Below are 27,810 nucleotides of genomic sequence, written 5' to 3'. Positions count from 1 at the left end.
CGTGCTCACACAACAGTCCACGTGCTCACAGCAGCCCTTGTGCTCACACAGCAGTCCATGTGCTCACAGCAGCCCTCGTGCTCACACAGCAGTCCACGTGCTCACAGCATCCCACGTGCTCACACAGCAGCCCTCGTGCTCACAGCAGCCCTCGTGCTCACACAGCATCCACTTGCTCACAGCATCCCACGTGCTCACACAGCAGCCCTCGTGCTCACAGCAGCCCACGTGCTCACACAACAGTCCACGTGCTCACAGCAGCCCTTGTGCTCACACAGCAGTCTGTGTGCTCACAGCAGCCCTCGTGCTCACACAGCAGTCCACGTGCTCACACAGCAGCCCTCGTGCTCTCACAGCAGTCCACATGCTCACAGCATCCCACGTGCTCACACAGCAGCCCACGTGCTCACACAGCAGTCCACGTGCTCACACAGCAGCCCTCGTGCTCACACAGCAGTCCACGTGCTCACAGCATCCCACGTGCTCACACAGCAGTCCACGTGCTCACAGCAGTCCACGTGCTCACACAGCAGCCCACGTGCTCACAGCAGCCCACGTGCTCACACAGCAGTCCACGTGCTCACAGCATCCCACGTGCTCACACAGCAGACCACGTGCTCACACAGCAGTCCACGTGCTCACACAGCAGCCCTCGTGCTCACACAGCAGTCCACGTGCTCACAGCATCCCACGTGCTCACACAGCAGTCCACGTGCTCACAGCAGTCCACGTGCTCACACAGCAGCCCACGTGCTCACAGCAGCCCACGTGCTCACACAGCAGTCCACGTGCTCACAGCAGTCCACGTGCTCACACAGCAGCCCACGTGCTCACAGCAGCCCACGTGCTCACACAGCAGTCCACGTGCTCACAGCAGTCCACGTGCTCACACAGCAGCCCTCGTGCTCACAGCAGCCACCCATTTGTACCAATGACTCCGCCAAGGCAGCACCTTCACGCTAGGGACTGTCACTCACGGGGCGAGTTAGAGTCCCCAGTCCTTTTCCTCCCGGGAACCCCTGTGTCTACTGTGTCATGATCGCAAGAGGGACAAGTGAACTTGGATTCAGAAAGAACGGGAGGTTCCCCTTTTAGAGTTAAAGTGTTGCTGCAGCCTGACGTTTTGGCAGGGCCTGATTCATCTTTTCCTGCTGGTAGTAACAAACAAAACAAAAAACAGCAATATGTTTTGACAAATGATAAATGAAGATGCAGAAAATTATGTGTATTTAGGGACTATATCATAAGACAGTAGGACAGGCCATAAAAACAAATTTCACAATTATATCTTAAACTAATATCTTTAGCCAAAAGTGATGTATACTAGTAGTAGATTCCTCCCTCGTTTGGAAAAGAGGAGCGTGTCTAAAGAGCAAAGCACTGGGGTGCCAGGAATCGCTCCCTTCTGTTTATTCAGGAGTGGAGCGTCCCCTGGGGGAGGTCTGCATTGCTCCTCCTCCCTCCGAGCCAGCCGGGGCGTGTGAGGCTGAGGAGGGGGACCCGGGTGGTGGGGAAGAGACAGCAAATTAGATTCAGTGGCACAGGGGTCCCGGGAGCTGGCAAAGCACAGCTCTGAGCACCCTGACTCAGCAGGGGCGAGGGATGACGCCGGGTGTGACCTGGAGGGACCACAGCCAGGTCCCAGCCTCAGAGCCGCTCTGCAGAGCCTCCGCCGCGCAAACTCATGTCACTGAGGTGCCTGCCGGGGCTCCCCTGCTGTGCCCTTGCGATGGAAACAGCAGTGTGCAGGGGGGCCCTTTGAGGGGCCCCTCCCGACCTCCCCTCCAGGACAGAGGCAGGGTGCCCACCAACAGCACCAGGGACCCTTTCTGCTGCTGAAACCCAGAGAGGCGATCTCGGCCATGTCTGCTGGAACCAGGAGGGCGCACCTCATCCCCTCACCCCACAGTACAGTTCTGCACGGGGAGTGGCTCCCTTACACTACTCCTTCCTCTCCTCCCTGTGCTGTGGTCCATCACCCACCGCAGTGTGAGCTCCATGAGGGGAGGCATCGCCGGCCTTGCTCAGCCGCTCACACAGGGCCCAGCTAATGTTTCGGGGGGGGGGGGGGTGGGGGGGGGGGCGGAATCTAGCATGTGATCCAAGTCTAAACATAGGATGCCCTAACTACTTTGCAAAATCTGCTTGTTCCCCAGGGGTTCCAAGAGAACTGATACCAAATTCCATCCTTTAGTAGAGGGTCTGGCATGCGTACTCAGGGCCCAGGACTGTGCCAGGCGCTTGGAGAGAGCAGACAGCAAAGCCAACCCCTGCTCTCCTGGGGAAATGGACAGTAGGAAGGTACATGCAGAAATAAAACTGAGCGGTGACCGGGAGAGCGTGTGTCCAGGCGGTCGGTAAGGCCTCGGGGTCGGAGATGGTGTGAGAGGAGGCATCCTGTCCCCAAGCCAGCCTACGACCCCTGCCCCGGAGGGAGGGGCACCGGGAGCCCATCGTCAGCAAGAAACACTTTTTGAAAAATTAGTCTTCGCTGCTCGAAAAATTAGTCTTGACTTACGCATTCACCACCGAAGTAGCAGACTTCAAGTCGTTAGCATAAATTCTTTAGAAATTAACAGACGTGCAGTCACCCGGGGCAAAACAGAGCTATTCATGGATCCTGAACAGCCCAAGATGTAATAAAAAAAAAAAAAATGAAGCTCACATCACTCCAAAACATATCATATTAACCTCCATGCTCGATTAAAGGGACTCAGATGTGTTTTGAGTTTATGACGAGGTAAAGTCCTTGCCTAGAACAGTAAGTCATGAATACAAGGGCTTACACACACATACACACACTCACACTCACATACACTCGCATACACACACACACACACACACACACACACAGTGGTAAAGGCTTTCGTTTACATATTTATAACTCGCCACATTTTCAGATTTATTTTATAGCAACAAATTACCTCCTGAGGCCTAACCCTATGGATCAGAGACTTGCGCCTCAGCAGTAAATTGGGCTATAATCGTCCTGAGTGGGAGTCTGCCTGATTGGGAGGAACTATAAAAGGACCCACGTTCCGCACGCCACCCAGAAATAACAGTCATTTAACTTAAGTATGCCTTGCAAACGGGGCATTAGCATGCCAAGGTCCTCAGAATGGCCCACCTTCTTTCAGAGTGGAATAGGAACTGGGAGAGAACTAACAGCTGTCGCCTGTGTCACTCTTGATCTAGTTAAGGTCATTGACCCCGTGCTTGCCTCCCGGCCTCTTAGCAGGACGGCACCCTCTCCCGCACCAGGGCACCCCCCAGGGCCACAGAGAGCCGGTGCGCTTTCCTCCACAAAGACCCAAACCCGGGCCCGCGAGGCCAGGAAAGCAGAGAGACAAGTAAGAAAATCAAGTGCGGATCAGAATTTTTATCCCTTAAGCCTCAAACTGGATCAAAATATACTCAGAGAACAAGGCCTCTACTGTTGGAGAAAAGGTCAATCCCTCCCAAGGAAAGAAGTAATAAAAATAAATTTAAAGGCCTAGCACACACCCCCCCCACCCCCCCACCCCCCCAATGCACCCAGCACCGTGTTATGAAAGCCATGACAAAACCAACACCACGTGTTCTTTTAAGAGCCAGGGGACGCAGCGGTATCTCCGCTGGTTGTGGCTGGTGGGACGCCCCCCTTCGCTGCGCAGAGGGGGTCCCCAGGCGGCCGGAGCCCGGCTCCCAGCAATGCCCGTTCCCACCCGCTGGCTCAGGGTTTATTGGACAGGGGCTGCTGGTGCGGAGAATTGCAATTTCCCAGGTCTTCGCTAAGCAGCAGAGATTAATGAGCAGGGTCAGGCATTAGCGGTGGCAGGCAGGGGGCTTTCTGCATCTAAAGTGTTCTCGCGTCAAATAAAAATGCAATTCCCGTTTCTGCTAACTTTCCATTTACCACGTTCGCACCTTCTTTGGTGCTCACTGCTTTTTCCAGGAGATAGAAATCCTCTTTTGCCCTAAAATAGAGGTTCTCTCTCTCTCTCTCTCTCTCTCTCTCTCTCTCTCTCTCTCACACACACACACACACACACACACACACACACCCCGTCTTCTCTGTTCACACCACACTTAGGTTGTGGGAGGCTGAAGGCGGCAGCTTGCTCCCAGGCCCCCTGGGTCCTCTGCTTCCCATGTCCCGTTCCTCTGGCCCCCAGCTGCCTGCCCCTGGCTTTATAAAATGACTCCCCAGCTGTGATATTTACATCATCAAATGCATCCCTGGAAGAGAATGAACACTGATGAGATCAGTTATCCCCCCAAATGCATTAAGGGAACAAAATAAGACAGTGGCTGTATGAATGTTTTTCCCATCTGATGTTAGACTTCCCACTCCCTTCATTTTTCCATCAGAAAAACATCATGCGCCCCGGCTGTATGGGTCAGCTCAAGCTGCTGTAACAATGCGGCACGGACTGAGCCGCTTGGACAACAGAAATGTGTCTCCCTACAGTTCTGCCGGCTGGACGCCCAGGATCCGGCGTCAGCAGGGTGAGGAGGCCGCTCTCTCTGACCAGCAGCCGGCCGCCATCTCCCTGTGTCCTCCACAGGGTCAGCTCTCTGGATGCGTCCGTGTCCCAGTCTCCTCTTCTAATAAGAACCCAGTTATACTAACTTTGAACCCACCTGCACGGCCTCATTTTAACGTCATCACCTCTTTAAAGACCCGATTTCCAAATAAACTCACATCCTGAAATACTGGAGGGTTAGGGCTTTGACACATACATTCTAGGGAGGCCACCACTCTGTGCATAACATAACCAAACTGCCTATGTTTTCTAGGGAGATGCAGGCCGGCGACGAGGTCTGAGAGAGACAGGTTCGCTAGGGAAGGCTCCCATCCGAGTTCCGGCTGCCGGAGCGCAGTCAGCTTCTCCTTTCTGAGGCTCCAATCCTTCCCCGTGTCCGCAATGGGGATGACAATGCATCCTGGTTTGTTTCTCTCCCCATATTTTACATATTTATAACTCGCCACATTTTCAGATTTGTTTTAGGGGTTTGGAGGGGCATGGAGAGGACACTCACTGTGTGAAGGGCCATTGGAGGGGAAGGCCTATTTCCTGAGATGGTGGCTCGCACACCGGCTCACCCCATATTCTCTCCCTCCAGCTTCTCTCCCACCGCAGGCCGGAGAGGCTGGAGGAGAGCCATCCCAGGTGTCCTGGGGGTAGAACTCAGCCACCGAGGCTTAGGGTCAGGCGGCAGCATCGAGGCAGGGTCTAAAAAGGCAGGCGTGAGTCCCTGGATGGTGGCCAAGCACAGGGAGCCCCCACTCCCGGCAAGCTCCGGGGCAGAGTGGGTTTCCCTGGGGCAGCTGCAGGAGCATGGCCTGTGCCTGCTGCCACATGCCAGTCAGTGGCAGCAGCAGGGGCTCCTGCTGGCATGACCGAGGGGTGGTGGGGTGCTTCCCATGTGCCTCGCCCACGGCTGTGCACGGTCCAGGCTGGGTTTCCTGCCTTCCAGAAATTCTACCGAACCGAGCAAGAGTGGATTCTGTTGTCTGCACCACCATCTCCTACGGGCACGCCTGCTTTCCAGGTCTTGGGTGGGGGGAGGGAGGGGAAGGGGATGCTATGGAAGGAAAGGCGTGACCCCGTGTCTTTAGGGGTCAGATCGTAGGCTCTACTTCCTGGAGAAACATTTGAATGAAAGTAGGTAAATAAGAGCCCTCTTGGGGTGAAAATAATGTACGAAATGTTTCCTTCCTCTTCTGAGCACATGGAAAGAATGGAAATTCCTCCCCAGGAATCGGCAGCCAACTTCCCGAACAGCAATCCACTCAAAAAGGCCGCCGCTTGCCCTTCACGATCCTGAGCAAAGGAGCACCTCAAGCCGAAAGGGGAGTGAGAACCCAGCACCACCTGACACCGTCGCCCAGCCCTCCACGCCAGCCAGCCAGGCACGCAAGTGCTCAGGACACTCCGTGAGCAGAAACACGTGGGGGCCGAGTCTGCTCATTGCCTCCATTAACCCCCCTTTTTAAGTTATAAAACCCCTGATTTGGGACTGAGCGGATGGTTGCCGAGAACAAAGTTTCCAGCCCTCTTATTGTTGGTTGTGGCCACACAACTAGATTCTGGTCAATATGATGTGAGTAGAAAGAAAGAAATCTCCTTCAATGAAACCTAACAGACACCCTCTGCCTTTATTTCTTGTTGCTATCTGCTTCCTGCTGGCTGGAATGAAGGTGTAGTGGCTGGTGCTCAAGCAGCCATATTGGACCCTGAGTTGGAAGTCTTACACGAGGGATGGAAAAGCATTAATGCAGACACTTCGTGCTCCTCGAAGCTACCCTGACTCCCCTCAACTACCTACCTCCAGATTCCTTTTATGTGACAGAGGAACAAACTTTATTGTTTCAGCTTCTTATAGATGAACCTCATCGACTTACACATGTTAAGTGTATAGCTCATCGGTAAACATTGCATTTCAAGCTGGTGACAGAAATGGAACTCTACATCACTGTGCATAGGTGCATAGTAGGGCTTCATTTCCCTCCCTTAACGACGTCAAAAACAATAAACGGAGCCACTTTAAAAGGGAGCGGGGGGCTGCCATCCCAAAGGAACTGCCTGGCACACCCTGTGCCTCAAACCCTTGGAATGTTGGAACAGGGGAAAATAGCATCTGGACTGGGCCTGAGCAAGCTCGTGTCACACGTAACTGTTTGCAAAGATAACGAGAAAGCATATGACTAGAGGATGGAGGACGACAGAACGGCCTGAAAATTAAAAACACAGCGTTAGGGTCACTATGGTTCGCTGTCTGCACCGAGAGCAATGCCTTCTTCCTGTGGATGTCACTGCCCCTTTCCCTTTCTCATACCCATCACTCTGTCTCCTCATCGGACCGCTGTTTCAGCTTCTGCTGAGTCAGTGCCTCCCGAACAGCTATCCTTTGACCTCAGATAACTGCCTGTTGCCTCTCACATTGAAAGGCCTCCAATCCAGGCGGATGGGGCTTTCCTCTGGGGTTTTCAGGGACTACAGGTTTTCTTAGGCGCACGGGCTACTGGGCAGATGTGCCCCTGGCGTATAAATTATGACTTTGGGTGCAAAGCTCTGGGGACGCCTTGAAAGGGGTTTGGGAAACCAAGCCACAGCCGGGTCCACGCCAGGTCCATGCCGGGTCCAGCGGCAGCCAGGCTGGGTCATGCTCACGGCTGCTCAAAATCTCAGACTCCAGGCTGCCACCAACCCGGGGTCCCCAATGGTCACTTCCCTCTCTGCACTTCTCAGGAGCGACAGAAAAGGGAGCAGAAATAGACAAGGCCACAGACATCCCTGCCTTCCGGATTTTAAAATTCCCCTCAAACGTTCTGACCGTGGCCAAGGGCTAGTGTGGGAATGTCCTAAGGACAGGGATGGCGTCTGCAGAGGTGGGTGCCCTGTTCGTTAACGTGTATTTTTGTGTAAACGAAGGTGTGCGTTGGGTTCTGGGAACTGAAGGTTTGAGCTCCACGCACTCTGGTTTCTCATCCCACAGCCTCAGTCTCACACGTCCCTTTCCATGTGTTTAAGGCAATGACTCATCGCTTTTATCTGTTTCTTTTAGGGACACTATTTTAAGATCTCGTGGCCAAGTACTTACTGGTTTGTTGGAGATAGCTTTTTAGAGGTGAGTCATTTTAAGCTTTGGGCTTTGCTATTCTACTTACCAAGAGGCTGGGTTCACATATTTGTAAAGAGAATAAAATCAAGTACCCACAAAGGAGTAAAGTTATGTAGTTCCAGACCAGGAAGCTGAGCCACCTGGGGGAGCCCAGACTCAGAGAACTAGCTAACCACAGAGTTTTGCTTCCTGTTTTTACATTATTTAATAATAATATTCTGACAGCTGATTCCAAGAATAAATGGAATATGAGTACTTTACAAGGCCGTGGCAAAGTTGTGCACCTGGCTGGTGTGGCTCAGTGGTTGAGCATCCACCTATGAACCAGGAAGTCATGGTTCGATTCCTGGTCAGGGCACATGCCTGGGTTGCAGGCTCCATCAGTGATTCTCTCTCATCATTGATGTTTCTGTCTCTCTCTTTCCTTCTCCCTTCCTCTCTGAAATCAATAAGAATATTTTTTTAAGAAAAAGAAAAGTTGTGAAGCTCCAGAAGAATTCAGATGTGGGCTCTGCTTGCCCGAGGAGCCATCACCACTGTTGAACCGGGGTCTTTTATGTGGCAGGAGAGCAGGTACCTGCCCTCTGTGCACCCATCAATGCCCCCTCCAGAAGTTCTTACAGACCCAAAGTGAAGCAGAGGGCTTTTATTTCAAGAATTCTAAACACAGGGAAATTCCAGTGTCAGGCAACAGGATCTGAAAGCATTCTGTTTTGAAATGGGCTTGTTTGTTTGTTTATTTGTTTGTCTTAAAAAAAGAAACATAATTTCTCAAAGGACCAGCACTGAAATATCCCTTGGAACATTCGAACGATTGACCGAGCCTGTAGAAGTATTTCTGTCTAGATCAGAAATTTAAGCAGTGATAAAATATCCATTTTTGGATGCTATGGCTCGAGGGAGCATTAATAGAGGCTGATGTCAAAAAAGCGATGGGAGAAACCAATTTAGATGGCAGGTTAGGGGGGAAGCGTCTAGCATCAGTCTTTTAGAGAGCGGAAGGGTCCCCAGAGCAGTCACATCTGACCTTTCGCTAAAGTCGTTTTCAGCTGAACCGAAGAGCTATACGCCAGGGGCTGGATTTTGCCAGCTGTGAATGGCCAGGGTGGCCTAGCAGGCACCTTCCAGCCCACCTACGTATTTGGCAGGATTTGAGGGTTTTGTTCAACTTTAAGACGTGTGAACAGGACACGGCGGAACATCTTATCTGCAGGAAGCTCACCATGTCTTTCTAGGACCCAATTCTAGCTTTGCACGGACCAATCTGGCTCGTGATTTCAAAATTATAGTTCAACTCCCCCGTGCATTGCCTTACTTTAAGGTGTCGATGGGCTGGATTTATAGAAAATGCAAGGGAGACATTTCAAGAAGTAGCCGTAACTCACTATGCCATTGCCGTGGGGCTGGGGAGGGTACATGTTACATCATGCACAGCACCAGCAACGTGTGGCACCAGCTGGCATTGTCCAGGCCCACAAGTGAAAAGGCTGTAACTTTAACCTCAGAGGTATGGCGAGCGGGGGGGGGAGGGGGGGGTTTGACAGCTGGGAGCCCACCCACCTTGTGGGTGTTCTTGCGCTGAGTGGATCCATGGCGACACCTGTCTTTGCTGGGAGGGCTGTCACTAGCTGGGCGGCCTCATCGCAAAACTGAATGCATGCCACGGAAATGCAGTTTGTCCAGAGAAAAGACCGAGTTCTCCCATCTTTCCTCATTTTGTTGAAATATGTTGTTTGTTATCACATGTTCACAGCTGGAAACAGGCCTATTCAGATTCTATCCATGTGCCTCTTCCCCCGCCACTGCCTCCACCAGGAAACAGCGTTCCATTTCTCCTTTGGGCGCAGCCCCCATGCCCTCGATACTGTCGGAAAATAAACTCCAAAGAAGTCCAATGTCTCATCGTGTCCCGGGCCACAGACAGCCACAGAACCCTAACGTGTTGATCAGACGAGAGCCTAAAGACGGCGTCATCCCACAATGAGGAACTGGGGCCCAAAGACATGGGATGACTCACCCCACGGTTAACCACCGGCAAATGGCCAAACCACAGGACCGCAGGGACTGGGGGCTCTGGGGACTCCCCCTCTGCCACAGCGCCCCCCCCCCCCGCCCCGTCCCCGCCCTTCACAGCAAACAGGACCAGACGTGGTTCCCTGCCTGACCGGCCCAGCAGCTCAGAGGCCCTGAAACCAGGGGAACGGCCTAAAAATAAACCCACTAAGAGCAACCCACTAACACGCCAGGGAGGGGGCTGGAGAGGAGGTGGCGCGCTGCCAGCTGATCCTTGGTTAAACCCAGCAAAAGTCTGACACTAAACATCTCTCTATTTTCTCCTGAAATTCCTAGGAAACTCGTACTGAGTACGAGTACCTGGGAGGACCATTTCGCGCACTTTCCTGGCCAGAAAGGGGGTGTCATCTACACCAGCATCTTCCTGGGCCGGTTCTGACGACGGCCGGTGTGAGGAAGCACAGGGTGGAAACGCCTTCCCGTGGACTGTGGGGCATGGATTTTGGTGAGTGCATGTCCACTCACACGGCTTTTGCCTTAGAACCCGGAACCCTGGAGTCTAAGCAAGGTCAGAGGCGTGACCTTTATGATTAGCAGAGTCGGTGATGCCGTGTGCGGGACGCGGGTTCTGCCGTGCAAAGGTCCTGGTGCACTGGGGCCCGCGCTCCTGCGACAGGAGGAGGCTGACGTGGGAATGTCAGCGTCTCCCACGGGAAAGCGCTGTCTGACACGGAAGAGACTGCTTTCTAAATGAACGCGGGGCACTGTTCAATTTCCAATTACCTTCGGGGTCTGGGCGGGCGGAATGGGGGAGAGAGAGGTGCTTTAGGAATACTGAAGAAGCCACTTGCCGAGCACAAAAGCAGCAGCAGGCTCCATGGCGCATGATCGTAAATTACTGAAGGCGTGCTCTGGCCAACACATGAAGGGGCCCCTCGGCTGCCTCCCGCCCCCTCCCCGCCCCAACCTTCGTCTGTGGGATCACTGCCTTTCAGCTGCTCAGTGGTCACTCAGTCCAGAGCCCAACAGGAAAGGGGCGTGGCAGCTGGAACGGGACCGCTGTGGCCAGAACCCAGGGACTCCCAGAGGGGGGATGGTTCGTGTATTGGGAGGGGGTGGGTCACCTTCAAGGGGGATATAATGTTTAATGTCTTATTACATTAAATCTAGTAACATGCAAGTAATTAGCCTTCTCACTCACGACAAGGGGCAATTTCTATTTAAAAAAAAAAGGAATAATAAATACTTCACATTAATGCTGGGAAAAACAGAGTTTATAAATAGCTACATTCTAAACCCAGTAATCCCACAATACACATTCTCCTTCTCCCCTCCTGAGCGTTCTAAGTGTGGTTTATATTAAAGGGGTCACGCCCTCACTTTTTTAGGGCATGGACCCTCCCTGGGGGACCCAAGAGAACCATCTCCGTGGCTGGGGAGGGGGAGGGGTGAAGATTTGGGTTCTGGTTTGTACTGGATTAGAAGAAAGAGATGGTCATTGCTCACAGGTTTAAGCAGCTGATGTCACAGGCGCAAGTCTGAAGTTTTGTTGTTGTTTTGTTTTTAAAACACTTTCTTTTTTTAATATGGGTTTTTTTTATTGATTTTAGAGAGAAAGGGAGAGGGAGATAGAAACATCGACATCAACACAGAACGGCTGCCTCCTGCAAGCCCCCTGCTGGGAATCAAGCCGGCAACTCCGCTTGTACCCTGACCAGGGTTCGAACTGGGACCTCCTGGGGCCGGGGTCAACACCCAACCAGTGAGCCACACTGGCCGGGCACAAGTCTGAAGTATAGCTCAGGTTGTGAAGCTGGGGACTCCCAGGGGGCCCCGGGGACAGCAGATCTGGTCCTGGGGCCTCTCTGTTACCACAGTTAGCGAGATATTAATGAGGGGAAGGAAGCAGAGGGGATGGGACACGGAGCCTGCACACCCCAGGGGATCGCAGCATCGTCCCTCCAAGGGGATTAACACCCCTCCCTTCCCCCCTCCAAACCGATTGTGTGTACGGGAGGGGCAGCAGGGGGAGGTAAGGACATGCTCAGTAAAGTCAAAATGGTGCAGGGGGCGTGCTGTCAATCTAACCTGGAAAAAGAGGGTTGGCTCAGGGGCGGTCCCCAGTGCAGCCTGCTGATGTTTGGGAAGCTGACTGGTTATCTGGAAAAGGCTCCTGGTTATGATCCCTGGAGACAGCACTGTCGCTCCCTCCGTGGCCTGCTCTGGCCCCAGTGCTCGCCTGTTCTCTCCCCATAGCCAAGTGGCCTGGCGAACTCCAAACGCGGGCTTCAGAGGGAGCCTGGGTACCACAGCACAGTCCCAGGTGCTGGCCTGGGACTAAGCTTTCCTCCGGCCCAGGCTCTCTGGACACTGCCTCTATTTCTGCCCCTATTTCCATGGCGAGACAGACGGAGATGGGCCATCGGAGGGGCATCTTTTATTTTGCATCACAAATAAATCTTGCCACCAGACCGCATCCTCTCTTGTCCCTGGAAATGCTTTTCCTCGAGACACCACAGGAACCCCACGGAGTTGTCCAGGCAACATCTCCAGGACAGTGAAGGCCCGTGGAACCATCTCCTACATCTCGTATCTGGACCGCGGGCTGGAGACAGCTCAGAGCTGCATCCATCCGTCCCAGAGCAACACCAAAGCCCCGGCCAGGCAACCACGATTCCAGGCCTCCCCAAAATACCTGGAGTCACCCACCTTCCCAGTAGCTAGGGCAGCTGGGCGTGGCTTCCTGCTGCAGCTCACTGCAGGGCGCATGACCACACCCCACCCCTGTTTGGCCTCTGGAGGCTGGGAGCAGCGACTACCTCCCTGCTGCTCTGATAAACCTCACTTTCAGGGGGAACTGTGCCTGCTCTGCACCCCCCACCCCCATCCATTTCCCAATCGGCTTGGGCCCCAGGCTGTGCACAGCTCGTATCCACCCTCACTGCCCATCCTGCCTGTATTCCTATTAAGCACCCCCACCCCTGTCTTTGGCCACGCCCCTTTCCTTCCTGAATGACACCTGCAGGGGGCTGGGAGGGGCTCGCTGGCTGCCTGGAGCACACGTTAACCTTCCCGGGACAGCCTAATTGCACTAAGAATGTCAAACATGCCATCTTCCAGACTAGCTCTGACAGTTCTCCTCTCCTTAAGAATATGAAGCCGACCCATGACCCTACACAGTTAAAGCAAGAGGAGGAGATTGATGGGCGACGGCTTTTCTGCTTTGTTACTTTTCTAAAACCAATCTAGAATTCGTGCACAAAAATTGTTCCTGCTTTGTCTTTGTAAAGCTGCAATCACTTATAAGAGGCGACGTGTTTTAATTAGGGAAGCCTGAGAGGGGCTCGGGGTGACCTGGACCCAGGGCCTGGGGAGAGAAAGATGCTGGCGAGAACCAGGGCGATGTTCAGCTCTGTCCCTTCCCCCCTTGCCCCCTCCCCCACCCACCCGAGCCTCTGTCCGCCTTCTGCCCCTCTTCCTGGGCCTCTCGCTGTGGCTTTGCTTGCATTTGTCCCATGGGTGGCACTAGAGGCAATCAGAAGACAGAGAGAGAGAGAGAGAGAGATCTGGGCATTTATTCCCTGGCCTCCTTTTCTGCGAGAGCTGCCAGATAAAATACAGACTTTCCAGTTAAATACGGATTTCAGATTTTTAAAAAAAAAAAACAAAAACAATGTTTAGTATCAGGATGCTCCAAATATTCCATGGGACAAATGTATACTATTAAGAAAAAAAACGTGGTTTGGCTTCTCCAACACAGAAATTTAACTGGGCATGCCGTGTGTTTATGTGCTGAATCTAGCAACCCTAAAGGTCTGCACTATTGCCCGAAGCTCAGACCTGTCCTTCCCCAGAGGCAGCCCTCGCAGGCCGTGCCTCCACACAGCGCCTTCTCTGGGGTCCGGTGCCTCCCTGCAGGCCCTGCCATTGCTAGTCTGAGGTGCTGCTGTCTTTGTGAGTCTCCCTAAGCCCTGCACACACCTTTGCAAACGGTCCCTTTGGTGGTTAACCAGCCTCAAAGCACTCAGGTGGCCCGGGCCCTCCGTCTCCTCCCAAGACCATGGCGGATACATTCGCCACTGAGGTCTTCAGATTCCACAGCATTTTCCTTTGAAAATATCCCATCACCGGCTCACTTACCATCTCCAGCACCTGTTAGGTGCTCGGCAAATATTTCTTAATTGAATGAATGAGCAAAACAAAGCTAGAGTCCATAGTGTTTTTGCAACATCACTTTTCTGGTTATTAAGGGCCTCAAGGTCTATATCCTGAAGAGATTATATTCTAATCAGCAAAAGGAGAGAAAAACAGTTTCGGGTGTACGTGAAGTGGCATGAGAGGAGGGGACCCGCATACCGTACAAAGATGAGAGATTTCTGTATGATCCGGGTAACTATGGCCCTGGAACGAATGACCCAACACTTAGCAGCCTAAACACAGGAAGTGAGTATTCTCTCCCCCTGTCTGTAGGTTGGCAGGCTCCACTGGGCACTCTGCTGGGGTCCCCCGAGCAGTTGCAGCCAGATGGCCCTGGGGCTGGGGTCACCTGCAGAACCTGCTCCCACCTGCCTGCCAGCCGGGCCGGGGGAGCCAGCACGGCCGCTGGCTGGTTGGGCTGCTCCAGGGGCCAGCTTGGGCTGCCTACAACCATGGTGGCTTCTAGGGAACAGGCTTCTCTCTGCACGTATCCCGGGGAGAAAACGGGGAAGCTGCCAAGTTCTTCGGCTCTGGACCCAGAAAGCCGCATGCCTCCCTCTGCATTGTGCTAGTGGTCTGCGGGGTCACACACAGCATGCCCCGCGGCCCTGGGCGAGGGGACTCAGAACGGCCCCCCAAGGGCCGAAGACTTTGTAGCCGCTTTTAATCCCCTACAAAGTATGACCCCAAACCAGAAACCCCACAAAATTGCAACCAATACACAAAGCGATCGGGAATATCCACCAAGTCCATTAAAAAGTACAGAAACCCAGAAAGAGCAGGGCGGCTTTATGCCCCTTATTTGGAAAATTAGATTCAAATTAATTTTCACACCAAAAAGCTTCCAATTATCCTGTTGTGCTTAAACCGAGATAGCAGTTTAGGATGTGCTGGAGGGAAAATAATGCTTTGGGAAATAAGTGTAGTTTTGAAAAAAGAAGTTTGTATGTGGCACCCATCACAGCTGTCCTCACGAGTGACTCATGCTCCACCTAATGACTGCTCAGCAAAGGCTCCTGTTAGGGGGCAGAAAGGGAAGGAGGGGCCCTGAGGGGGTTTGTTAGGGGCTGGTCTTCCTGAGAGCACAGCTGAGTGCAATTGCTCCCGTCTCCAGACAATCTGACGTGTGGTGACCCCAGGCATCTATTCGCTTCCTGACTCCCTGGAAGAGCGAGCTGGGAGGCGCCTGCCCCTGGAGCAGGGCCGCAGTGCTGCCCCGGCTGCTAGGCCAGGTCTGCGTGCAGGACCAGAAGACCCGCCGTCACAGGGAGGTGGTGGGCAGCGCAGGGATGCAGGCCACAGATCGTGATGACTGCACAGCCACGGACGGTTGCTGGACCGCGTGGTGATCACATGGTGAGGTATGTAAATGCCAAGTCCCTGTGTTGTACACCTGAAACTAATATAACATCGCATGTCAACGATCGTTTCATTTAAAAAGTTTTAGAGAGGATTCAGGGCCGATCTGCTCTCAGCTTGCTCACGGTGAGGAAAACTGGCCCCTTCCTGAAACCAAGGAGAGGCCCGCTCAGGAGGAAGTAAAAGCCGCACTTGGAGGGAACAGCCCCTCTTCTGCGCTGAATGGTCTAAGTGGAGCCAGATCTTCAGGAATCGTTAGCACGGGTGGGCCACGCCCCTGTGTTCCTGGCACAAACAAAGGGGTCAACAGTGTTGGGTGGAACTTAAGCGAGCTCAGAGCAGGCTGCCCCCATCTCTCCGTCCGCTCCCCCACACTTGCACTCTGTTCTAGAATCCTGGCCCAAAGCTTTTTGGTGAGACATGGGGAGACTTCTGCCCCCTGATCTGAAGCAAGTCCTGTGGTGGCTGCAAGGATGCCCCAGAGCCATTCCCAAGGGACACCTCGGCTCCGAGTTCCCTGCGGGACTCGGGACTCGGATGGGAGAGCAGGTGCAGCCCGAGGAGGAAGTGCAGTTTCTGGAGACAATGAGGCCCACTGTGTGCAGGAACATCCCTTCCCAAGAAGCATTAGCGCTTCCCCGGGCCTTCCCCAGTGGGGTGTTCACAGAGGAACCCACTAATAGGAAACCCACATCTTTACACCCTCTTATCACGCAGGCCGGTTGAAATTCAAGCCGGTTCCCTCTTCTGGAAAGCTGCTTGCTGTGCAAACTAACTCTATAAACAAAATTATGAGTGTTTTACCTACTTACAAAAAGTAAAATGTTGCCACACCCTTGAAAATAATATTTCCATACTAGTAATTGATAAGAAGAAAATGCAACACTCCAATTTCCTGGTTTGGGCAGGACTCCTAAGGGTAGGGTTGTCGTTTTCTTGGTCTATCTGCTTCATAGCTTAAAAGATCTTAAATGACAATTTTTAGCATAATGTATCATTTTAGTTTTGCACTAAAGCAGAAGGGCCTTCTCTGTATGATATGGAACAAAATTCTATCTTCAGTTAGTCTAAATTTATCCAATGTTTAATCTCAAAAAGAAAGAAGGAAGGAAGGGGAAAATATATGGATAAGCCCACAAATTAACATATGTCTTGAAAGTTTTGGTTTTAAAAATTAACATGGCTGCCCTGGCCCGTTGTTCAGTGGTTAGAGCACCGGCCCTCAGACTGAAGGGTTGTGAATTCAATTTTGGTCAAAGGCACATACTTCGGTTGCAGGCTTGATCCCTGGCCCCAGCCTGGGGCATGTGCAGGAGGCAACCAATTGGTGTGTCTCTCTCACATCGATGTTTCTCTCTGTGTCTCTCCCCCTCCCTTCACTTGTCTCAAAAAAAAAAAAAAATCAATGACAAAATATCATTGGGTGAGGATTTAAAAAAAAAAAAAAATTAGCACGGCTGGCCCTGTAATTCCTCTGGGGTCACATGTCCTTGCCAAAGGTGAGTTAACCCATTGCGGACGGATCACGAGAATTCTCGCTCCACATTACACAGTGTTTTACAAAGTATCATACTTTAAGAAGATGTTAGCTTGTAAGAACATGTAATAAATAACTTCAAAATGCAATGGGTGTTTAATTTTAAAGCGTGCCTTTAACATTTATGTAAAACGTTTTTTGTACTCGTTCAATAGAGACTTACCTGGCCACTGGGTAAAGCTAGCAATGAAACTACCGGTCCGCAATGGGTTAACTAGGTTGCGGAGATAATGGTGCTGTTGAGACTGCATTTTTCAGCTTGGCCAAGATGTAAGCCGGTTACCAGTTCCGTTCCAGGGGCTCCGACCACAGCCAGCCTAGCTGCCGGTTTACAACCAAGACCCCCGGGGGCAGAGGGCGCTCAGCAGAGAGGGTCAGTGAAGGCAGGCCCGTGTGATTGGCCCGAAGGCCAGAGAGCCAAAGCTCTCCTCCTCGGGTGGAGGCGACCTTGGAAAATCACCTGGCTTCCTGAGGAAATGCTGCCTGGCAGGGCCTCCCTACCCACGCTCCAAGTCTGCAGTGGAACCAGAAGGTTGTGTAAGAGCATTTTCACGTACGCACGGTGTGCGGGTGCAGAGGATGGTAACGGGGCGCAGGCACAAGTCTCCACTCCCACTGACAAGGTTTCACGCGTGTTCGGAGGGTGAGAAGCACCGCATTTACCCAGGTAGGGCCTGCACACGGAGGTTATCATGACGCTCAACTAAAGACGGGAAAGGAACCCGCTGTCCTAGCTGACGCTGATGGCAATCCATTCCCTGTGAGCACCCACTCCCGAAATAACCTCCACACACACTCCTCCCCGGACAGGATTCCCACTGACCGGGTTGGCGTGGAGACCCTGATGCGTGAAGGTCTGGCTTTAATGAGCAATTGCTATCTCATTCTTTCCCCATCTGGGTCGATACCAGAGCCACCTGTGTATTCGAGTCTTCCTCCTAGAATATACACTGAGTGGCCAGATTATTATGATCTCTGAACGCATAATAATCTGGCCACTCAGTATATATATTAGAGGCCCTGTGCATGAATTCGTGCATGGGTGGGGTCCAGCCAGCCTGGCCAGGGGGAGGGGACTTGGGCGGTTGGCCAGCCTGCCTGCTGGTCAAACTCCTGGTTGAGGGGACAATTTGCATATTAGCCTTTTATTATATAGGATATACACTGAGTGGCCAGATTATTATGCGTTCAGAGATCATAATAATGTGGCCACTCAGTGTACATCCTTAGAGTGTTCCCAGCCAGCGGCACAAAGGACATAGCCCACTATAATATGTTTCATCCACTGCTGTTTTTACTTTTTTTCTGGTTGCTTCAAATATGGGGGAGGGGGGAAAGGGGGTGAGAGGAAAAAGGGCCAAGAGACCCAGATGGAGACCAGAGTCCTTTGACTTTTCTCCTCAAAAGCACCGTGGGTCTGCGGCGCTCACAGCAGCACGCAGGGTTCTGGCACGTCAGGCAGGCGGCCCTCGGGGCTGTATTACAGCAGCGGGGAAAGATGCAGAGCTCCCGGCCTGGGAATCGCAGCCCACCTTAAAGATCCATCCTTCAGGGAGGCCATTCCCACAGCCACACGCAGTTGTGAAGATTTTATTTATCTTTTAAATATATGTTTACTGATTTCAGAGAAGAAGGGAGAGGGAGAGAGAGACAGAAACATCAAAGATGCGAGAGAATCATGGATCAGACACCTCCTGCACGCCCCACACTGGGAATCAAGCCCACAACCTGGGCATATGCACCGACCAGGGATCAAACCCTGACCTCCTGATTCATAGGTCAACGCTCAACCACTGAGCTACGCCAGCCAGACCAGTCCGTGAAGATTTTAAACTGCACGTGTCTGGTACATGCTGCCTCCCGACATTCCCAGTTGCCTTTTCCCTTTTCCAAGAGGCTTAGCTCGGGACAGGGAGCTCCCGCCTGAACTCCCACTGCGACTCGCGCAGAGCTGGCACCGTAGGCCGCCGTGCGGACTAGAGCTTCACAAACCCCTGCTCCCCGACGCCGCACACGCAGCCTAGAAAAGCTGAGACTCTGTTGCAGGCGGTGGGCTCCTCTCTGTCACCGTCCCTCTCTGCAGCAGGACCAAGTCACGTCACCGCTTTAGACAGATGCAGGGCACGAGCCCGCTGTAGCCTCTTTAGAAATTGCTTTTCCTCCCCTTGCCGTCCATCCCCACCTTCCGGGCTCAGAAGTAGGACAGCCAGGCCCAGCCTTGCCAGAAGTGACCTTCTCTCTCGGGCCCGGCAGTGAGCGCTCAGTCACTTCCACCGTGGGTTCCTCCTTGAGCCAAGCTGATCTCTCACCTCCCACATGCAACCTCACCCACGCCCTTCCCCAAACCACGGAGCAGTGAGAGAGCAAATGGACCCCAGGCAGCATCTGCTCACATCGTACTGATAGGTCGGTCCATCAGGCAACAAGGACGCCAAAGCGGAGATTTTTAGCATCTACTGGCTGATCTGGAGCCAAGGAGGGCGTGTGTACAGTGCTTGGGGAATATTGAGTTTTATTTCTTATTGGAAAAACCATGCTCAGATTAATAATAATGTATCTATCTGTCTATGAATCAGGTCCTGCTCAATCAATCTCTCCACCTACTTGACAGCAGAAAAATACATTTATAGTGTGTGTGTGTGTGTGTGTGTGTGTGTGTGTGTGTGTCCTCAAATCTAAATCTGAGACAAACTGCTATGGTTTGGGTTTTATTCAAAACATTTTAGGTTATTCATTGTTAGCATCATGTCATTATATCAAAGCAAACGAAATCTATGTGCTCCGAGCAGCTCCCCACACCTACTAGAAATTTCTCAAGCCAAAATCTGTGTCCCAAAAACATGGGCGCACCTAATTCAATACAATGCCACTGCCCTTGGCCCCACCGTTCTTCGCTCAGAATAATAACTGCCTCTGGGCATTTGCCGGCAGCGGGATCGGAGGGGATTCTTTTACTAAGATCAGGCGCAGCTCTGCCTTTCACCTCCAAAGACAGAGCCTTTTGGAAACAAATGTATCGCCGCTCACCAAGTCAGGAGAAATCCATTCCCGATTTAGAAATCCAATTTCGCTGGGGTAAGCCTCCAAGCCCGTCAGAGGCTTATTATTCATAAATCTTTCCCGGGGATTGGAATCCTCCCAGCAGCCACTTCCCTCCCGTGTTTTTCTACTTCTCTGTGTCAATAAAAAAGATTTAACTCTTTGAGTCTCTCTGGATGCCCAAGTTTCAAGATACGGATCAAGATACCCAGCAAAATTGCTGTGGTGCGAAAAACATCTTTTGACCGTCTCCAAGCTGAAAGTGGGCGATGCAGAATCGAGAGTCAGAAGGTTGCGTCTCTACCTAAGGATTCACCGCAGGAGAGGAGTTGCAACCGGAGCTGGGAACGATTGTTTCGCTCAAGTAGGGCATTATGTCAAGAAAAAAATGAAATTCTTGGCCTAATCAGATAATGAAGGTGCTTTGTTCATAGGGGAATGAAAATCTCTGAGCCACCAAGATCCTAATGAATTCATTTTTTAATTAAAAAATAATAATAACCTTATATAGGGTGTCCCCCCCAAAATGTATACACACTTAGGAGCTGCTAGCTCAACGGATGTTTCTTTCTTTACAGAGTGAACCCGTTGGAATGAATAATTATTCAAAGTGTGTATGCATTTTGGGGGGACACCCTGTATTTCTGAAAAACCTGTCTCCAAGCCACAAAGGATTTGAAGAACATCTGAGCTTGCTGGGTCATGTATTCAGAGGTTGGGAAGTGAAAAGGCATTCTGGGAACAGGGTGGGTAAACGTCATATTTCACATCAATAAATACCATGGCAACAAAAACAAGAGTCTAGATTCCCAGCCAATGGCCCTCTTGAGATAATATTTAATATAACAAAATGCCAGCAGAGCCCAGGAGATCCCTCCAGAGTTGTAATGGCTCTGACTTGTGTCTTCTGCGACCCAAATGGCAATCTCCAGGGCACTCATAATGCGCTCCATCGTCCTCATGCTTTAAGCGTTAAGTGGAGACCTAAACTGCATGTGTAATATTTGAAGTAAGAACACTCTGCCTTGTCGATGACTAATGAAGTCTGGGACTAATTGACTACTTACGATCATCTGACTGCTATCCAAATCTCATAACATTTTAATGCTCCGTGCTTCATAGTTCTATTCTCCTGGGTGCCTGCTCCTTCAACACAGGTAGGCAGCTTCATTTGTATTAGTAGAAAATATACATTACGATAAAAGAGCTCTCTAGGTACCTGTGATAACAGGATAAAGTAATCTGATTTGTGATGGAATGTATTATTAGGTTGACTCAGAAATTCCAAGATAATCTTCTCGTATTATGAATTGAAGAATAAGAAATTAAGCAACTTAGATTTTTGGAAAAATGTCTTTAGTTCACTTCCAGACGTCTTGACCCCAATCGTTGTGGGGTTGTTATTGACTGTTGCCTTCAAAGGCCATGTTCTTCCCATTCCTGGTCACATCCCAGCTCCTCCACGCCAAGCCTTAAAATATGTTCCCCATCCATAAAATATGATCATTCCTATAATGTAAGGCCCATGTGGAGGCTGGAGTCCCAGGACACAAATAATCCAGTCTCCACTACACACTTCTAGTTTCTATGAACGACCCGCAGGGACACGCACAGCTCCCGCCCCTCCCCTGGGGCCAGCACTGTGCAGATTTGAAAACGTCCTTTAAGGAGTCAAGCACTTCACAGTTTTCAAAGCACTTATCTCATTTGATCTTATTTTATCCTCACAACAACTGGGATGGTTCTCACCAACCCTAATGAAGAAAGCAGAGAACTATATTTGCATTGTAATTATCCTGTTGCCCAAAATGGGAGTCCTCCGTTGGGGAGGGAACTGTTCTTACCACTGCATTTAGCTAGCTTGGCTTCCTTTGTAAAACCAGACCGTGGTGCTACTGAGAATTGCTAAAATCCACTCTACACCGAAGCACAGACATACAGAGTGAGCTGATTTCTGTGGAGGGCAGGATCCACACCCGCCTCGTGCCCAGGGCTGCAGGTGAGAAAACAGTAGGTCGTGGGACTACTCGTGTCGTCTTACCGTTTTCGCCAGACGTCTTGTCTTTTCCATTGGTTGCGCCAGCACCTTGTCTCTAAAGGTATAAAGAAAAGAAAAGAAATCGTTATCAAATATATTCAGAATTATGTTGTCTCTCTTATTGTTTCAAGTATCTCTTTCATTATATCAAGTCTTACATTACTTTGGCTCAGGTGGTTAAAGCAAGGTGCTCCTGAGACCAGGAAAGGATCGACCTAAGAAAGGATCTACTGAAGTGGCACAGGCTGCCTCCCTTGTTCATATCAAGGGACAGTAGATGAGAGACTGGTACTGACGGAGCATAACCTCATTGAAAGCATGAGGGAAACAGCCAAGTGTTTGTGCCAACTGTGAGAAGATCGGAGCTGTCACCTTCATCATTCCAACCACAGTGTTCAATCTCTTACTTAAATAAATTTTGGTCAACTAGTATATCAGGTTGATAGTCATATGTTCCACTATTGTTGAGTTATTTTTCTGTCATCGTTTATGCCTCCCTCCCCCGCTCCCCAATACATTTTTATTTTACCAGGTTGACCAGAAGTATGAATATTTCATGGTTGAATTTGCATCTTTGAGCAAGATGGTCTGGGTATGAGGTTGGGGAGCTGAGTGAAATACACATGTAAACACATAAGCATGCTTCCTCAAAGCTTATTTAGCTACTGCTCTTTAAATAACATGATGGCCAGAATTGTAGGCCCTGGAGAGAAAAGTATTTTGTCAATCAAATTTTCTGGTAATTAGAAAATATGCTTTTAGTTGAAAAGGATTGAAGAGATATAAAGTCTCTAACTTTTAGGTGGAAAAAAAAAAAATGAAGCCAGGTAGGGAGACTGACTTGTCTAAGGTTGCAGTCAAGACTGGAGACTGGACTTCCTGGCCCAGCGGTTCAGTGTGGTGCAGGAATTGTCACTGTTACATAACTATCTGCATGGGACCTTGGAAAGAGAGGCAGAGCACGGGGCAAGGAGAAAACCATATGGGTGACTCCTGCTAAGGGATAAAGGTGCCCTCAAAATTTATATTTTGGTCCAAGACTTCAGCCTAAAAATAATATCAAGAAAATAATAATCAGTTAATCAGTTTCCATTAGTATTCCATGTTGTCATGAGAAATTCCTGGGTCCTTAGTCAACCTTGAGTGAGAAAATGCTGCTTTGGGGTTCTGATTAGTGTAAATAAATAGGGTGAATAATAAACACTCGTGTTAATGAAGTTAACCATCCTGTGTATGCATATTGCCTTTGTAGATGACAACCCAAGAGAGGCAACCTCAAGTCTCCTGTTTATTCCCACGTCTACCACACGCACATGCGCACCCTGCACCAGTCAATGTGAAGTGCAAATGCCCACCCAGATCAGGGGGAACCCTGTCTCATTCTGAGAGGGAAAAACCACCTCTCTCTGGCAGGAAGTGGAAGGAAAGGTGACAAGTTGGAAAGTTTACATACAAAGTTTACATACTTGTTCATATTTTAGAACACCTTACATGTTCAGAATGCTGGATCTCTCCTATGTTTCTATGGAAGGAGAAGGTTGCAGGTCTTAGCTAAACATCATTTGTTCTTCAACACACTCCACTGAGGTCCCCATATCATGGCATCATTATCTAAACCTGTAATGTTCAGCCTCTTCATTTAAACCAAATCACACATTTCTGAAAGATAGATTTGCAAGTAAAAATGCCCCTTTCTTCTTGCCTGGGTTTATTCTGATGGCTCCCCTTTCACACACAGAGGAGGTGGTAAGTTCACTGCACTGGATGGAAATCTCATCACCATTGTGGAGGCTCAGCAGCCGTCTGGGTGTTCAGACCCTCCCCGTCCTCGCATTATGCATAGATGTCTCATTAAAACAAATCAAATTCCACGAAATAAAAGGATAGTGTTCTAGAGCTGAATAAAGTCAAATTAAATGGCTTACAAATGCAAAACAGGAGCATACTCAACCCCACTGTCTTTAACTACCTTAAACATTGACACCTTTCAAATGTCATGAATACTTCATTTCATAAAAGATCACCTTTTAGAAACCAAATGATGTGCACACGGGGGACAAAAAGGAGTCCTTTTTCCAGGATTCCTAAGACAGGGTTTTGTGTCAGGTCTCGTCTGATGGAGGCAAAATGCAGCTGATACATGTCATAGGGCGATGGTGTCTCACATCAGAAAATGATCCTGACAAAAAGAACTAGTCATTGAAAGCACCTTTTTTCAGAATTCTTTGAGACTTCAAGACATTTTTAAGACAAGGCTGAGAGCAGTGAGGTAATTGTCCAAGAGCTTTTCTGTTACCGGGCTCTCAGTGGTCATCACCCATGATTGTTTATCACCAGATGAGGCGGCTGAAATTCCCCGGTAAATGAGGAGAGTGTAAGTCAGGCTGGTGTTGGGCTGGCCACAGCTCACACATGCCATGGCCAGGCACCCTCCAAGGCTCCCGGGCATCATGGACTCTTAGAATCCTGACAACATCCCTGACAAAGTACACACCATCCTTGTCCACATCAGCCTCACTTTACAGATTGCATCCTAAAGGCACAGAGAGGATTTGATCAAGGTCATGCAGCTGGGAAATGGAATAGACATAACTCCGACCCAGAGATGCTGGCTCCAAAGCCCTCCCTTTAAACCTGAGCCTGAGCATCTCCAGTGTCCCCCTGAGGGCCTCCCTCAGCAGGTGGGAAGTAACGGGACAGGGGGCATCCCCTGTGAAAGTCAATTTGACTTCATTAGCACCCAGAGAGTTTGAGGCATCTGACTTATAGAAAGAAGCAGAGTCAACCCAACAGAACAGGGATCAATTGTAGAATGACTGTGAGATCTTTTATTGAAGTTTAAATAACCTAGGAACCCATAGCTAGGCTATGCTGAAATGGATGGATGGATGGATGGATGGATGGATGGTCATTCCCCAAATGTCTAGTAGGGAAAGGTTCTTTTTCATGAGGTGAGAGAAGTTAGTGCCCTGAGGCTGCCTGTTCTCCCACTCACTCTCATGGCCAAGTGAGAGAAGATCCCTCCTCCTTCATCCATTAGCACCAATCATTGGCTCAGCGCCCTGAGAACCTGTGTTGCCTGCTGAACAGAAGTAGCCACACCTCAAGAATATCACTATTCTAACTGGACTAATAAATGAGATGGCATGAGAGGTATGATGGGCTGTCTTCGGGGCAAACCCCGGTGTGAGATTCTAGATGTCGGGCTCTTTTCTAGGAACTTCAGAAGTGATCCAGTGATATCCTGACCACCACCACCATCATCCAGGTTACACACCAATCCAATGTAGTATGTTAGGGCATGCAGAAGGCGGGGAGCTTCTGTCTGACCAAACATGCGGTCACGATCACCAGGTTAAAGCGAGTGTGGCACATACTGTCCAAATGACCTAGAAAACCAGGCACAAGTGTAGAAGAGCTTGTTGCATGTGGCATTCAACACCTTTTCATCAGCAGATTTGCCTCCATGTTTCAGCCTGTTCTAGAGAGCCCATTGCCATGCCTCTAAGAACAGCCGTGGCTGGGGGGCAGGTGAAGGTGAAAAATCAGCCCCAATTTCAACACAGCAGAACCAGAGGCAGGAGTCTCCTCATAATTCTGCTTCCAGAAGAATCTCACCACGTTTCTTGTCGTCTGCCCCTTGTCGTGGCACTTGACACAGATGTTCTCATTCAGGTCCTCTCCTGGTCAACTCCAGCCCTGCCCCGACACCAACGACTTCACGTTCATAAAGCAATCCTACCTGGGACCCCCTGCGGACACCTTGTCCCACCCCAGACCCAGCACTTCTTCCGTGCTCGCCGAAGGGTCTAGAAGAATAGCAGTCCCTGCCTTCTTCAGCTGTCTGAAACCAGAGTCCCCACTGCTCAAGCCAGCCCTGTGCCCATCCTCCTGGGTCACACTGGGGCACTCCCTCTTCCAACATCTCAAGACAGTGTCCCTGTCCCCATTCCCAGGGACTCTTTAAGGGACAAGGGTCCTGTGTGAGGAAGTGAATGCCATGCAGTTTACCCTCAGGATCACAAATAAGAAAACTCCTCTGGCATAGCCGGCATGGCTCAGTGGTTGAGCATCAACCTATGAACCAGGAGTTCACGGTTCAATTCCAGGTCAGGGTACATGCCCGGGTTGTGGGCTCGATCCTCCATTGTGGGTTGTGCAGGAGGCAGCCTATCAGTGATTCTTTCTCGTCATGTCATTGATGTTTCTATCTCTCGCTCCCTCTCCTTTCCTCTCCCTTCCTCTCTGAAATCAATAAAATATATATATTTTTTAAAAAAAGAAAAAAAGAGCCCTGACCGGTTTGGCTCAGTGAATAGAGCGTCGGCCTGAGGACTGAAAGGTCCCAGGTTTGAATCTGGTCAAGGTCATGTGCCTTGGTTGCAGGCACATCCCCAGTGGGAGGTGTGCAGGAGGCAGCTGATCGGTATTTCTCTCTCATCGATGTTTCTAACTCTCTATTCCTCTCTATAAAAAATCAATAAACTATATTTTTTTTAAAAAATAGAAAGAAAGAAAGAAAGAAAGAAAGAAAGAAAGAAAGAAAGAAAGAAAGAAAGAAAGAAAGGAAACTCCTCGGCTCGTTAGAACACAGACATTTTCCTCCAAGCATTTTCCTCTTTTTATATTGTCCCCACTTCACCACTAGGAAATGGTAAATGCCCATCAAAGGACGTGACACGAGAAGTTAAAGTCACAGCCTTGCAGTCGCCCTCATCTCCGACCCAGGCTATGGATCTGCTGAGTGACAGCGAGGAAGCCTGAGGGACCGAGGCCGAACCACAGCGGAGAGGACATCTCTCAGACCCCCGCCCAGCAGCTCCCACCCCACATCCTTCCCCTGATGCTAACTAATCACCATATAGGCTTTCAGGATTTCATAAACCCCCAGTTAAAGGAGCCTAACCAGAGAGTGCGTATCTGATCGCTCCTCCTAATAATCTAGTAGGTGCCAAGGGTCTATAAAAAGGTGGGAATGGTATTAAAAGGTGTCATTTGGGGAGTCTTTTTGCCTGACAGTCCATTGCAGCAAGGGCTACAGGAAATAACAAAGATTATGTCTTCCTTTCGCTTTCCAGAAAGCAGAGCCTGAGACAGATGCCGCTGGTGCTACACACGGGAGAGGGGGCGCCAGGAAGGAAGGAGGAAGGTGGGAAGGGGGAAGAGAGAGGCGATGGAGGGTTCCTCATCCAGATGGCACTGCCAGGTGCATGCCACGCTGATCTTGTGCCCTCCGGGCAGGGCGATCTGTGCCTGAGGACCGACCCCGGCGGGAGGAAGGCGAGTGAGTTATCATCACCTGCCCCTGCCTCTCCTGGTCCCAGACATGCGCCACAGCATCAGTTCCCAACGCTGCTACCCTGGGCAGCGTCTCAAACTCGGCATCTGCCCGGGAACAAGCAGGAAGCCCCGAGGCAGGAGGTGAGGGGTGGAGGCCCGCAGCGCAGAGTGGGCAGGAGGTGGCAGCTGTCCCTTCACACCTGCCTGAGCCCGGGGAGCCCACGCCAAGCAGGCCACCCACAGGGTCCACACGGATCGGTCTGGTGAGAGGTGTGTGACTCAGCACATGATTTGGCTGGGTGACTCTTTTCAACCAAGTTGCAAAATCAGGGACAATCCCTTACATAAGATACTCCACCCGAGGAACGGGCCATGCCAGCCTTCGGTAAATTATTGACTTCGGATCCATTTCTCCCCAACCTTGAGCTTGGAGTGGCTATGGAGGCACGTCTGAGACTCCCATGCGGCATCCGGGGGCTGGTCTCACATCAGTAAGATCATGTCTCAGTGAAACAAATGAATAAGTAAAAACTATTGTAATAATCATAACCTGCGTGTCTTTTTCCATATGAACAACTATAAACCTACTCTTGCCCAGCCCTGTAGAAGGGGCACCAACAAACTCATTAACCAAGACAAATACCACACAGGATCACTTACATGTGGAATATGGAAAAATAACTCAAACTCATAGAAACTGAGAGTAGAATGGTGGTTGCCAGGGGCTAGGGGTGGGGAA

The 27,810-nt window shown here is 50.6% G+C and overlaps 1 protein-coding gene across 1 annotated transcript in view; it reads right to left on the bottom strand.

The window, feature by feature from the left end:
* The window catches only part of PCP4 (Purkinje cell protein 4), a 54,885-nt gene that overhangs the window by 4,926 nt on the left and 22,149 nt on the right, over positions 1-27,810 (bottom strand). Inside the window, exon 2 of the mRNA XM_028151889.2 lies at positions 21,795-21,846. Coding sequence (XP_028007690.1) covers positions 21,795-21,846 — 52 coding nt within the window. The remainder of the gene's footprint in view (positions 1-21,794; positions 21,847-27,810) is intronic.

This window comes from Eptesicus fuscus, chromosome 3, assembly GCF_027574615.1.
Source record: "Eptesicus fuscus isolate TK198812 chromosome 3, DD_ASM_mEF_20220401, whole genome shotgun sequence".
NCBI lineage: Eukaryota > Metazoa > Chordata > Mammalia > Chiroptera > Vespertilionidae > Eptesicus > Eptesicus fuscus.
This window is presented reverse-complemented; position numbering and strand designations above follow the sequence as displayed.